We start from the raw sequence: 14,206 nt of genomic DNA on the forward strand, positions 1-14,206 counted from the left end.
GTGTGATGAACCATCCTGAGACTACACCAGGATTTTTCTCCTTTCTTGGGAACACGTACGAGAGCGTCTCTGGGGTTGCTTACTCTGGGTCATAGGATGTGTGAATATTTAACTTCACAAGGCAGTGCCAGCCTAGCTCTTCGGCTTCATGTCCTTCTCCTCTCTCTTTATGTTCCCGACCCGCTGGCTGGCCAGCTTTCTAGTCCTGCAACCTGCCAAGTTCCCTGCCTGAGCGTTCCTCTGCTGTGGCCGGTTGCCTCTGCTGGAACGCCCACCCAGCTCTGCACAGGGCTGGCGCTTCCCACCATAGGCACCACAGTTCAAGTTTAGGAGGCCTCTTCCCTCACTCTGCTTCCTAAAACAGCAACCACCCCGCCCCCCATCACACCCTTTTATATTATGCCATGTGTAGTGCCTATCGCCCACAGAAGTGATCTTGTTTATTTATTGTCACCAGCCAGGGAACTCCCGTAGAGCAGGCACTTGGCCTGTCTTGTTCCCACTGTATTCCTAGCGCCTAGAATAGTTCACGGCAGTAAATATTTGATAAATCCCATTGCTAGGTGAGATCCCAACCCGCCATTTCCGGCTTAGTCCCTGGTATCCCCTGGGCACATTGGGGGCTCCAGTTCATTGTCCTGCCTTGAACACATCCATAATTTCCTGCTTCCTTCTGCTCAGAGGGTCCCATCCAGGCTGTCCACATCCTTTCCTTTTGAAGTGCATTCTGAGATGTGTCCCTGGAGCCTGTATCCTGCTGGGACGGGCCTACTGGGCAGGAGACTGTCTCCCATGTGGCACTCGCTGGCTCCCGCCACCCTGTCTGAGCCCCGTAGGGTGTGGGTGCCCTGGGGACAGAAGGTCCATCTGTCTCTCTCATTTCTGTCCCTGCCCCAGTCACAAGGGACTGCCGGGAAGTGCCTGTGGAGCTACACGCGAGTCTGTTCTTCCACATCAGCTTCTCAGGTTGGTGTAAACGCCTGCCTGCTTCTGAGGGGTCATGCTGTGCATCCTGGCTTGAAGAAGCAGGCTGCTTTCTCTCTCCAGCTTCCAAGGTCTCATGCCTCCTAGTGCTGTCCTGAGTCCTCTGAGACTGATGACAGTGACAAGGACAGAAGGCAGAAAGGCCCGATCTCGGTTGACCTCGTTACCTGGTAGCCCTGGGAATTGTTCTGTATCCCAAACTGTGGCACGCCAGGGTCCGCACACGTGGTCAGCGTGGGGTCTGGATGGCAAAACAAAGAAACAGACCATGGTCAGGGAAGCTTTCATCGCCCCTGCTCACTCTGAGAAACAGATGCGGGATCGAGGATGGAGTCACGCCCTGACTTCCCTGCCCTTGGGAATCTCCCCCGCGAGTCATGCCCCGGCTGACAATGATTTCCGGCAGCACATGAGCTATGGCCACTTCACCTCCTGTTCTAAGTAGCTTAGGGGAGCGCTCGCCCCGTTTTGCAGATGAGACCAATGAAGACAGGGAAGAAAATTCATCATCTCGGGCCCCAAAGAAGGATGCCCACCAGCTGGGACACTCTGCTCCCGGTCACCTCTCACCTATGCAGCTGGGCTGGGTGCCACTCCATGTCCCATCTGACTGGCAGAACCTCCGTGGAGAGCCCACCAGCACCAGAGGGGGCTGGCAGGAGAAGAAGACAGAAGACCTGTAGGAGAAACCTCGGTCCTCTCTCCTGCCACGGGCCGGGACGCCAGGATCTCCGCAGAACACAGCTGGGAAGACCAGGGAGAAGGGCAGGTCCAAGTTGCTTTCTAGAACTCAGTCTGCTCGCCCCCCTTAACCCCCACCCAGCCTTTGGTCCTTGTATTGCTTTCCTCTTGGTTCCACTTGAACTCTGGCTGTGGGGCAGCCCTGGGTCAATGATTACACCTGCCTCAGCGCTGCTGTGTGTTTCCTCTCCTTTCCACATTCAAATGCTTATTAATAACCATATCCATGTAATAGAGTAACATTACAGGAAGTTGAGAACATGGAGAAAAAATAAACTATCATCGTACTACCCAAGACATTTTGTTCATTTTTGTGCTCATTCCCTTCTAGCGTTTGCTCAGTTGTATGGAAACTTGTGCGTGGCTGCAAACCTGATGTCCAGGTGCTGTCACCCTTGCTTTGTTCACTTGACGTTCTGTACACATTTCCCGTGTTTATGACATCATTATCACTTATTGGCTATGTAAATTTGCAATGAGATGGTGTAACATGATTACCCTAACCCTCACATTAGGCATTTTCTATTATTATAAAGTTACTTACGGCTTTTCTTTAACTTGTATTATTTTCTTAGGGGAATTCTCGAGGAGTGAACTTACTATCCTTAAGGGTTTGAGTGTGTTCGCAGCTCTTGATGCGTATCGCCAAATGTCTTTCCACGGACTGTGTATTTACCCTGCAGTGAGCAGTATCTGAGTGTGCCCATTTCATTTGGATCAGCAAAGAGTATCTTTAAAAACTGACTGTGGAAGGCCAAGTTCCCCAAGACATCACTTCAAGCATGAGGAACCTTCTTTATGCTATGGTATGTGTGTGTGTCTTTACATAGAGTCATGAGGTTCACAGTCAGATGCGAAATCAGATGAAAGCCTGGCCCTGGAAGCTGCGGAGTCTGGACGGAGCAATCAGAAGTCAGTTAAAGGCTGAGCCAATTGGAAGTCACCACACCCAGGAAGAGGCAACTCAAAGAATAAGAAATACGAGTGGATGACACAGAGCAGCTCAGTTTGGCTAAGAAGCAATGTGATGCCAATTCAAACAATGAGATATCTTTTTAAACTCCTCAGGCTGGTAAATATTAAGAATATTGGCAAAGTCAACTGGTAGTGAGGGTGTGAGTCAAGAAATCTTCTCATCGACTGCTGGTGGCAGCGTAAACTGGGACACCGTTTCTAGAAGACAGTTTGGCAACATGCGTCAAAATGTATAGCGTGCACACCAGTTGGCCCAGCATCCTCACTCCCAGGACTTCAACACAGGCATAAAGAAATGCTACTTTCGAGGCTATATGTTGCAGAACTGCTTCTAACATGATTAAGTTGGAGAAACCCAACTTCATCACCAGTAGGAGAGGATTAAACCAGTTGTGGCATATATAACAAGGGAGTTCTTTAAAGCCATTAAAAATGATGATGTATAGATTAGTATGTACTGATAGAGCAAGGAACTGATGGCCTGTGAATGAATACAAGTTGTGAAGAGCACGATTCAATACCATTTATAGAAAATTGCATACATACTGCTATACATGCAAAAATGCAGAGTGATTGTGTGGAAGTACGACAAGACTAACTATGGCTATCTTTGGGAAGTGAGGGTTCGGTGAGGGTGCATTCTTCTTTGTATTTTTGGATATAGTACAGTTTTGGTTTTTTTTTTTTTAACAATAACCGTAATTCATTGTTAGAAAGCAATTCAGCTATTTCTCAAGACAAAAAGCAAGGTTTCTGAGTCCAGACTCAACCTGGAGCCTTCCTCCCTTCCTAATGTTTCCCTGGAGGAATACGAAGGTCTAAGGGGTTAACCACAACACCACACGCTGCCTTTCCTGTGTCCACTTTTACTGGCCCTTGTCTCTGCTGAAATTTCCCGAACTGAAGTAAATTTTCAGAGGTCCCCAAACAGTGTCATGTGTAGTTGATAGTTTTCTGCAGCATTAGATAAATGCCAAGTAGAAAGAAAAAATAGGTCCTACTGTTTGTCCAAGTTCCAGAGCCAGATTATGGGGTAAGGCAAGAATGAGTGACCTGGAACCTGCTTCTCTGGGGGACTCGGTAAGAACTGAGCCCTGGCATGGACTTGAGGCTCTTTGAGACACAATCGGGCCAGGTAGATCAGAAATAACTCTCTCACCAGAAAATCACAAGGGCCCCAGCGTCTCTTCTGCGCAGGGTATTTTCCTTGAAGACAGGCATGTTTCTCGCACTGCCCCGCTTGCCTGTCTATCACCCCAGCTTTGGGTTCTAGCGCATCCAGTTAACAACCTTTCAGGTTAAGAAACACCTCCCTTATCTCTGGCTTAATTTCCTTCCACTGTGACTCCACACGGTGAGAGGAGCCAGGGCTCAATTAAGATAGTCTCATATTCTTCCTTTAAAATCCCTTCCTTCTTTAATAGTGTCTTTGACAAAGCTCCTCCCTGATTTGGGGCCGGGAACCTCCATTCTAGGCCTCCTAGCAGCAGAGCTCTGGAAGCAGAGCGGCAGAGGAGGGAAGAGGATGGAGCCAGCAGATGGGATGCCTCAGAGGCCCCCGTGAGCGACTTACGGAAACACTGAGGCAGCTCTCCAGTCCAGGACCCGTTTCCCTCGCAGGTGAGCACCGCAGGCAGGGAGAGCTGGTACCCCTCCAGGCAGGCATACGTCACGCTTGAGCCCCACGTGAAGTCGGACCCCACCACTTTCCCGTTGGGGATGAGCTGAGGCGGTTTGCACATGATAGCTGGGGGAGACCAAAGCAGGCTGAGTGCTGGGGCTGCCCCGGGGGGAAACCAGGCCCCGGCGGCCACCAGCACGGATGTCACTGGCTCCCTGTGCCTGCCGGGAGTCTGGGCTAAGCGGCAGGAAGCAAGAACGTCCCCTCTTCCTTTGGGAGCTTGTTCTTTTTGTACCTTACGACAACCCACTCCTCTCTGCACGGCCCTGCCCTCAGTGTTCAAGGCCCAGGACCTTCCCGCTCCCTCCCTGCAGATGTTCAGGGACCACTCCTCACCTTGCACACCCCCCGATAAGATGTTAGGGCTCTGCCTCATCGCACCCTCCCTTCTAGATGTTCAAGACTTTTGTACCTTCTCTGCCCCTCTGTCCACATCCAAAGCCCCCAGACACACCTTTGCAGACCGGCTTGGTGCCGTTCCACGTCCGGTCCTTGGTGCAGGTCAGCACGGACACCCTACGTGACTCCATCACGTAGCCAGGGATGCACTGGTAGGTCACAGCCTTGTTGTACCTGAAGTCACTGCCCAGCCGGAGGCCATTGGCTGGAATGCCAGGGTCGCCACAGTTTATGACTAGGATGAGGAGATAGAGCATTGTTCACTCTGAGCACAGGGCCCCCACCCCCAGCACCCCAACACCATCCCTGTCACTCCCTGCACGTGTCTGGGAAGGAAAGCTGTCAGGGTAGGGATGTCCTGTCCCCTCCCCGGTTCCTAGTCGGGCACCATCCATTCTAAGTCCGCAGAGCCAAGTCTGCTTGCAAAGGCTGTCCTGCATCCCCCATCCTTGCCCGCACCATCCTTACGCACCCCAGCAACCTGGGCTGGGAAACCCATCTTGTTCATTTAAAGCCCACACCTCTAAGAGCAAGTATCCAGAGGGCTCGCTTCATAAACGAGGCTGGGGTCCGAGGAGGGGGACGTTTCCAAGCTGAAGAGCTTAAGGTGTGCTGACGGACCACATAAGACAATTTGCCGCCGGAAAGGGCATCTTACCGCCTGCTCTTCTGCCCAGGAGACCTCTGTGGGTCCAGTGGCCTAGGAGCAGGGTCTTGTGACCGATGCGGCGGTCATACCGATGTTACGGTATCAAGTGAGGGTGGGGTTTAGTGAGCTCCGGCCTCAGAACAAAAGTGAACTTGACAGGGGATTTCAAATGGAGCCTGAAATCACAGCTAGGATTTTGAAAGGGAGAATGTTGTCAGATTCCCTTATCACTTCCTTCCATCTGGGCCCCACAGTGATTTGCTTTTCAAGGAAAAGGGTCTGGCGCTGCCCTTAAGAGAAGCAAGAAAGGGGAGCCAGGCTGGGGTGGGGATGGGTCCAAGGGAGAGAAGGAACTAACAAAGATGGTAGATGGCAGCAGCTTTAAGGTGGAAAGAGAATCAGGCTGAACACTGGGGCTTTGCCCTAAAAGAGAAAAAGAAAGCCCAAGGAACTGGCTAGAGTCTAAGAGATAGCAAATAATTATATATTCTCAACCTCTCTGAGCTTTAGTTGTCTCATACATAAAGTAGAGCTAATAATAGTACCTACTTCATGGGGTTGTGGTGAGAATCAAAAGATGTGATGCGTGTGAAACAAAGCACTTAGCTCAGGGGCTGTCGCATACTATGTGCCCGGTAAGTGGAGGCTATTTGTATGATTCTAAGTCAGGGTCAAGTCCCACCACGTCAGCCAGCCTTCCCAGTCTCCTCCAGACAGCCTTCGTCTTTGGCAGGGAGAAGCCCGATTGCCTTGGCCACCATTTGCCACGGAGCCCAGAGGTTCTCACCTACGCACTCCGGATCGCTGCCTGTCCAGGTGCCATTGACCGAGCAGTGCCGGCTGAGCAGGCCTGTGGTGTAGTACCCTTCCCGACACTCATAGACGATGGAGCTGGAGAAAACCAGGCCATCGCTGAACATGACTCGGGCATTGCTTGGAGTCCCGGGGTTCCCACAAGAGATCACTAGGAAGCCGAAAGGACACATTATTCATCAGAACAAGAGCAGGCATCCTCTGGGGGGGCTGGGCCCTGCCCAGAGTGGAGACCTCGTGCTAGGTAAGGACCCTGTGGATTGAAATGCCTCTTGGGATGCCTTCATGTCGGATCATCTCCCCCTTAGAAGGGGAGGAGAGACCTGTAGGGATTTTTTTTATGATTTCTAAAAATTAAAGACTATATCTGTTTTATTATCACACCTGAAATTTTAAACAATTCCTTAATATCACCAAATGTCCAATCAGTGGTTAGCGTTTCTGTCTATCTCTTTTTCACAGTTGATTTGTTTGAATCACGATCCAAATACAGTCCACACATGACACTTGGTTGGCACGTCTCTAAGAATCTCTGAATGCAGAGATTGCTGGGTTACCCTCTCCTACAATTTATCTGTTACACAAATCAGGGCATTTATCCGGTAGAATCTCCCACTTTCTGGATTTTACTAACTGCACCAATGAGGCATTGTTCAGCATATTCCTCTGTCCCCTGTACTTACTGTAGTCAAGTTCTACTCTTTGGCAAAGGTACTTTTCAAAGGTTTTGTGTTTTTCTTATCACATCGCGTCGGGAGGCACAGAATGTCTGGTTGTTTCCTTGTTAGTGATGTTGAGGCTGACCAGTGGGTCGGGTCTGCCTGCCTCATCTGGCATTATAAAATTCCTGTTAGTTGTCACTTAATGGTTTTACCAGAAATTAAATATTGTTGACCAGATTGGTTATTTCATTAGGGGATAGAAATGGTGACATCCTAATTCTATAATTCTTTCTGCTTTAGCTAGTGTTTAAGAACTTGTCCATTATCAAATATTTGCTTACCCAGAAATAGAGTTCATATAGGATGGCTGGATTAATGCTTGATTTCTTTTTTTTTAAATCAGACGTGAGAACAATGAGTTGGTTCCCTAGCAAGCTCCAAAGGACAATATTTGAATTCACAGATTTGAATTTATTTGCTATGTTTCCATCTGTTGCCTCTTTTATTCTTATTGACGCTCAAATTATCCCATCTTTGACTAGTGGGAGCCCCTTCAAGTTGGTTCCTGAGTTCCTTTGACATGACCCACTTGTGTTTGGTAGATTCCTTGTTGTAATGACAAGATTTTCCATGTTCACCTTGCATATATCCTGCCCCAGTCCTGGAATCAGCCATTTCTCTAAAGAGCTCTGGTTCCTTTGAATGGGCAATGGATTTAAAAACTACAACCTGGGCATTAAGGGTACTCATTGCTACTGAGCTGGTCATTGATTCTAGACTTTTAGGCTGGGAAAATAACTTTTCAAATTGAAAATACATTATGACTTTACGCTGATATTACCAAGCCAAGTTTAGAATTGAGTTTTTCCTTAAATTTTTGATTTTTATATGAAATCCTTTTTATGTTGAACATCTTGGTTCTTTTTTTTTTTTTTTTAAATTTAAAAAAAAATTTTTGGCGGTATGCGGGCCTCTCACTGCTGTGGCCTCTCCCGTTGTGGAGCACAGGCTCCGGACGCGCAGACTCAGCGGCCATGGCTCATGGGCCCAGCCGCTCCGTGGCACGTGGGATCCTCCCAGACCGGGGCACGAACCCGTGTCCCCTGCATCGGCAGGCGGACTCTCAACCACTGCGCCACCAGGGAAGCCCGAAAATCTTGGTTCTTAATGACAATAAATATTTTTAACTTGTTTTATCCATATATATTATGGTATTATATACATAATAGTTTCAGAATAGTAATACCAGTTTTATTACTAGCAATATGATTGCAAAAAAAAGTTTAAGATTTCATTGTAGTTCTTTGTCCTCAGAATATATGTACCATAGTCAGATTTCATTTTTTCAAGTCAATTGAAATAATTCTCTGGGTTATTAAATCACCAACTTGATACATAGTTAAGTTCATTTGTTTCCATTTTGATTTGATATTCGGAGAGTACTTGTTTCTAATCTTTCATTTAATTTTATTTTGTAAATATGTACAACATTTACATAGTCCCAGAGTCAGATCTACAAATGATTCCTATGTAATTAGCACAACAGATAGGCCCTATCATCCATCCACTCAACAAGTATTTGTGCTGCCTACGTGCTGGGTATGCAGTGGTGACCAAGCCATGTCCCCTGCCCTTGAGCAGCCCAGTCTATCTTAAGAACCTACCTATAAACAGATGAATTAAAATATGAGGTAATCAGTGCTACACTTGAAGGAAAAAAAGCACTAAAAAGAGAGCAGTTTATTGGGGCTGGAGATAAGAATTTGAGTAGAGCCTTAAAAGATAAGTGGGAGCTTGCCAAGGGAAGTCACAAAGAGCTGTGTACATGTTACACATACACTCACTCAACAAATATTTGCTTCCAGGTCCAAACTCTCAGCTGCCCACTTTCTGTTCCCTGAACACTCCTGACATTGATGGCTGACTCCATCCTGGGACCTGAGTGGCAAGAAAGGGAACCTGGGTCACAGTGGATATTTGAGAATACACTAAATTCTCCCCCTGCCAAAACACTCTCTCAGTACCGCAAAACCTCTCTTACTATGCCTAGGAAATCCTATAAACCTAACTTTGCACCCCCAGAAAGGCAGGACTTTGGACAGACAAGTGGGCGAAGGCACTGACTCCATTTCTATCATTGGTGTCCCCTGATCACGGGCCAGAGCATCTCCCCTTGCTCTTCAGGACTATGCCACTATCTCAATTTCATGCAGCCCATTCTCTAACCACTGCCTTTTATTTCTTTAGCTCGCTCCCTCTGGAATTCGTTCTCTGGTGATTGGGACCTATAATCCACTGATCCTACCACCTTTTCACAGCCTCTTACTCTACTCATAAAGCCGTCCCTTCCTTACCCAGCTTAGATGCTAAGATTTATCATAATCACTGCTTTGTGTATACCCTCATCTTCCTTGCCACTTTCTTTCAATGTCTTAGTTGCTTAATAAAACCCCAACCCTACACCTAATGCTTCACCTACCCTGTGCCTGAAACTATGTAGCTAAATGTGTTTGAAAAAAACCCCAGACCAATGCTGACTACTGTCACTTTATGTTAACGGCTCTTACCTTAATGAGCCCTCGGTGCTGCCTGGCAATTATACATTTCCCTATTCCATTCCCACTCCTCCCTGGCTAGACGATGATTTCATATTGCGTCCTTCCTCTTCCAACACCTCAGTCAATCTTACTCTTACTGTGAAACTGCTTCCTAACTAGGAGAGTGCTATGCAGGTTGTATTTTAGAGAGGGGGGGAGAGAGAGGGAGCGACAGAGAGAGAGAGAGAGAGAGAGGGAGAAAGGGAGGGAGAAATTTGGGGAGCAGGTACAAAAAGTTGGACTTTAGGGAGAGAGGTTTTAAAAAAGAGTTTTGCTTTTGTTTTTCCAGAAATTTAGGAGTGCGTGGAGAAATATATTTTCCCTACTGGGCCTACCTCAGGAACCATCATTAAGAGCTTATATTACTTTTAAAGGATTTTTAAAAGCTGGATCTGTATTTCTTTTGGCACTTTGGATGCTATTTAAACACAGTGTTTTCCCTTAAACTGTAAGCCCCAAGAGGGCAAGGTGGGTCTGTCTCCATCACCGTTGTGTCTCTAGCCTATACTACAGTATTTGGCACACAGTCGTTGAATGAAACTGTATGGAAATAAATGCACAAATGTGCTTAACTTAGTTTATCCTGGTGTCTTCCCTGCTTAGGTAAGTGGGGAATATGTTTGCCTTTGGGTTACTAATGAGATGAACGTGAACTCCATTGATGCCCACTATTCACCATGCCAAGGGTTCAAAGGGGGCCCTGCATTTTATCTGTGTATGTGAGGGCGGGTGCTAGGGCGTAGGAAAACGGGGGAAGATCCTGGGGCCGGCAGAGGGGAGAAGCAGAATGGTCACATACATTACCTCCACACTCAGGCTGCGTGCCGCTCCACACGCCGTTGGCTTGACAAGTTCGCTCTGACGACCCCCGGAGCACGTGGCCAGCTTCACAGCTGAAGCGCATCAGACTGCCCGGGGCAAAGCTATCTCCCAAGCGGATGCCATGGGCTGGGATGCCAGGGTCACCACAGATTCCCATGCTGGTTCCTATGGACCAGAACCAAAAAACCCCGTTGTTTTTAGCATGGCAGGAAAGGGAGTGGAGGACTTGGAGAGAGAAAGATGCTGGGCTGATGCTAAGGCAGGGCAGTGGGCCCTAAGAACGAGGGCGGTGAAACTGACCGTGTGTCTAGCCTGAGTCACCAGGACAGGCTCCTGCCTTAGCGCTCAGTGGTCAAAGGACACAGAGGGCTGAGGTCATGTGTGGGTCCCCGGGGACCACGAGGCAAGGGAAGAAAGAAGGCAGAGGGAAAGCTTTGTGGAGGAAGTCATGCCTTTTTGTTCTTTGGCTTGTGCCAGCGTGGGATGCCCGTGGTCCAAGCTGGCCTTCTCCCTTTCACCTCTTCTCCACCATCTGTTGATGTGGTACCCTCTCCGTTACCAGTTCCACCGTCTTAGCTCAGATGTGCAACGTCTCTCTCCTGAACTACATTGCCGGATCCTCCTAACTAACGCCCCTTCCTCTCAAACTCTCCCTCTAGTCTACCTCCACTTTATCCTTAAATCCTAGCAACGAACAACCACAACCACAATCTGATTTTGGTTCTTTCCTGCTGAATTAGCTCCACTGGCTTCCCACTGCTGAGAGAAAAAAGTTCCAACTTTTTAGCAGAGTTTCTGCTCAACAGCCCAGCTTGAACCTTGATCCTGGGCCTTTAATTGAGGATTTTCTATTCACAAATTGTGCAATACAGGTGAGCTCTAGATTAGACATCTTAGATCCCTCATTTCATCCTTTCTTTGCCCCATGCCTCCTGCCACATTTCTGCATGCATCTGGCTTATTGTGCAAACCCAACCCAGGAGAGTTTTAAGGACCCAAGAGGTGGGGGAAGGTGGAGAACAGGAGACAAAGCTACAAGACCCAGTGCCTGTGGGAACCAGCGCATCTCAGAATACGGAGATGCACGGGAGACACCACTGGATCAGCCTAGGCCATGGTAAGCTTGAGGAAGGAGGAAGAAAATGAAGGAATAAATGGCAACTCCATGAGAAGATAAAGTTTCCCATTGATGTGGAATGCACCTCCTCGTGGATCCACATGTGTAGGCATCGATAGTAACATCTTGACCACAGGTGGCTTAAGCCGTGTGTACCCCACCATCCACTGTTGATGTATCTTCCTCTCAGTTTTGGGCTCATTTCCTTTTCCAGTCTAGTCTCAAAATATGAGAACACTATATAACCCCATGTTCCCCATTCTGCTCCTTACCATGGGAGGGGGATTCATTCAGCCTTCAATTCCAACACTTGAAAAAACAAAGCCTATCACGTTTGGCCAGGTTTTCTTATCTTTTGACGTTTTCCAGGATGTAGCTCATGCAACAGGCAGTACAGGGTCCCCTTGAAGGCAGCCCTGATGGTGAGTCGCTCGCTCTCCCTCACTGGCTAGCTGGCCTCAGCTGAAGCCAGCACTGTTACACAACAGGCCTGAGGGTGGACTCCCAGGTCCTGGGCATTATCAGACAGAACAGTCCCCACTGCCGTGTTTGGCCTCTGTTTCAACGATATAAGGAAGTCTGGGACAGAATACTGTACCACGGGGGCATACTGTTGACTCTTTACTGAAGAGGTACATCAGCAAGATGAAGACACTGCAGAGGTAGGCAATGAACTTCCTGAAGCGTGTCTCAAATGCCAGAAATCTCTGCATGTCCTTTATGGCCCAGGGACTTACGACTTCTGTTATGCACCATCTGGGTGCACTGACTGTACAGAATGAGGTTTGAACATCTGACCCTGGAACTCCTGAATGTGTATCTTTTAAGACTGACGGGAGATGATGTTGCAAAAGATGATATCTGTATCACTGGTGGAATTATATCCCACTCACTAGTACAGATCTAGCGTTACTTCCTAATCACCTATTTTTTTCCACCTTCACTTCCTTATCTAAGGTATTTAAGATCCATTCATTCCTCAGCCTTAGTATTTATGGAATCCCTTCTACTCCTGTCCTCAGAGGTCTCCAGAAAGCTCTGCCCATGATACTGTTCTCCTAAGTGTCTGTCGTCCTTGAAGAAGACACGGGAGAAGTAAGATTGCAAACTATTCTTCAGAATATTCAGGATTGGGGATCAAACAGCTTAACGCAACATATCCCCTAATGAGTGAGGTCCATGTCTTCTGAAGCTTCTCTTCTGCTTCTTACTTTTTCATGTTCCCAAGGTGTCAGCGTGTTTCTAGTCTCCCCTTGACCTTTGATGTGGCCAAGGAAGAGTCCCTGCTTCCACATGCAGAACCAGGACTTAGGTAGTCACAAAATTATGAAATCTCAGGGTTGAAAAGGTTTTAGAGGTTTTCTAGCTTCGTTACCTATAAGAATTGTTTCTGGAATATTTCCAGTATGTCATTTCACAGCCTTCACAAAAACAACTTCAGAGAAGGAAAATTACAGTTTGGGAGAAAAGACTTTGGATTCTGTGCTTCTGGGCCAGGAGACTCACTGTGTAGTTGGGTTACATATGCTAATGGGCAGGAGACGCTGAAGCCTTTCTTTCTGATTTCTTCCTCCCCTACCTTGTACTTCATTTTCCCATGGAGAACAAAGATCCCCAAATACATAAAACAGACCTTAAGAACACCATTAGTCCCGTGTCCTAGAGAAACGTCTAGAAGGAGGACTTTATGCAAAAGGGACTCTTCACCAAAGAGACTGGGGCAAATGCATGCTTGGATGGGCATTTGGATGCGAAATGCATGCCTTTCTTCTGTGGAATACTTCTTCCTCCTGGAACTTGCTCTGTGGACAACTCTGGAGGCCTCGATATACACGATCCTTGTCGTCCCCATGCCAGCCTCCCCAAGACACTTCCAATACAAGTCCAAACAGACAGGAGTCTGGGGCCCAGCTAATAGGCTAAAGGAGTCCCAGTGGCTCATACATAGTCCTGCCAGTTCATGAACTGGGTGATTAATGAGATTAATGAGGGTGAGAGGCCAAAGTCTTGGGTGTTAACAGAGTGATGTGTCTGGGATTGTCCTGGGCAGCCCACAACCCTTTGAAACAGTGGCCAGTGCTTCGGGAATTTCTTTCTTAGGAGCCCTAACTAATATCTGGTGGGTATTCTGGCCGTGCCCTAAATTTTGGAAGACAGGCTCATCTGGGAACTTCAAACTGCAAGAGCAGCTGCACATCTTGTGAGTGAAGTCCCACTTTGAGGAGAAGCCTTCTATATTAGAAGGAGGTCAGGATCCTTACCTCTAGAGGGCATCTGGCATGGGAAGGCATAGGGGTTAATTTCAGTGCCATGGTAGGTCCCCTGAGGAACGTCAAGCTACATGAACAGCTGCCCTCTTGCGGGCAACATCCCATGTGGCATCCCTTCTTGGGGCCAGGCAGGCTCACCCCAAAGAAAAGAAAGCTGTGGGGTGCTAACTTTTTTGCTTAGTGGTTTCTTCATTGGTGGGACAATTCAATTTCAAATATTTTGTTCTTTTATGACATTACAGATGAATATCTGGAAATATGGACACGGGAGCTTTGGCAGTTCCCTACGTGTGCTGTGTTGATAGCATCTCTCCATGTCCCCATAGAGATTAACAGGAAAACAAACTCATTCATAGGAAACGTCTGGGGGCTGGTGTGTTAGTGCTAAAGGGAAGAACAGTATTCACTGGGCAGTCAGGACACAGGACAAACGGGAGAGGTGGTGATACAGAAAGGGAAGCAGGCTGGGGCCCAGCAGTCCATAACAGGGAAGAAG

At 47.8% G+C, this 14,206-nt stretch overlaps 1 protein-coding gene across 1 annotated transcript in view; it reads right to left on the bottom strand.

The window, feature by feature from the left end:
• The window catches only part of CSMD2 (CUB and Sushi multiple domains 2), a 661,886-nt gene that overhangs the window by 16,899 nt on the left and 630,781 nt on the right, over positions 1-14,206 (bottom strand). The window contains exons 57-62 of the mRNA XM_065872671.1: positions 10,306-10,488; positions 6,217-6,393; positions 4,836-5,015; positions 4,274-4,447; positions 1,555-1,728; positions 1,152-1,225 (exon numbers count right to left, since the gene is read on the bottom strand). Of these exons, the coding sequence (XP_065728743.1) occupies positions 1,152-1,225; positions 1,555-1,728; positions 4,274-4,447; positions 4,836-5,015; positions 6,217-6,393; positions 10,306-10,488 (962 nt within the window). The remainder of the gene's footprint in view (positions 1-1,151; positions 1,226-1,554; positions 1,729-4,273; positions 4,448-4,835; positions 5,016-6,216; positions 6,394-10,305; positions 10,489-14,206) is intronic.

This window comes from Phocoena phocoena, chromosome 1, assembly GCF_963924675.1.
Source record: "Phocoena phocoena chromosome 1, mPhoPho1.1, whole genome shotgun sequence".
Classification (NCBI taxonomy): domain Eukaryota; kingdom Metazoa; phylum Chordata; class Mammalia; order Artiodactyla; family Phocoenidae; genus Phocoena; species Phocoena phocoena.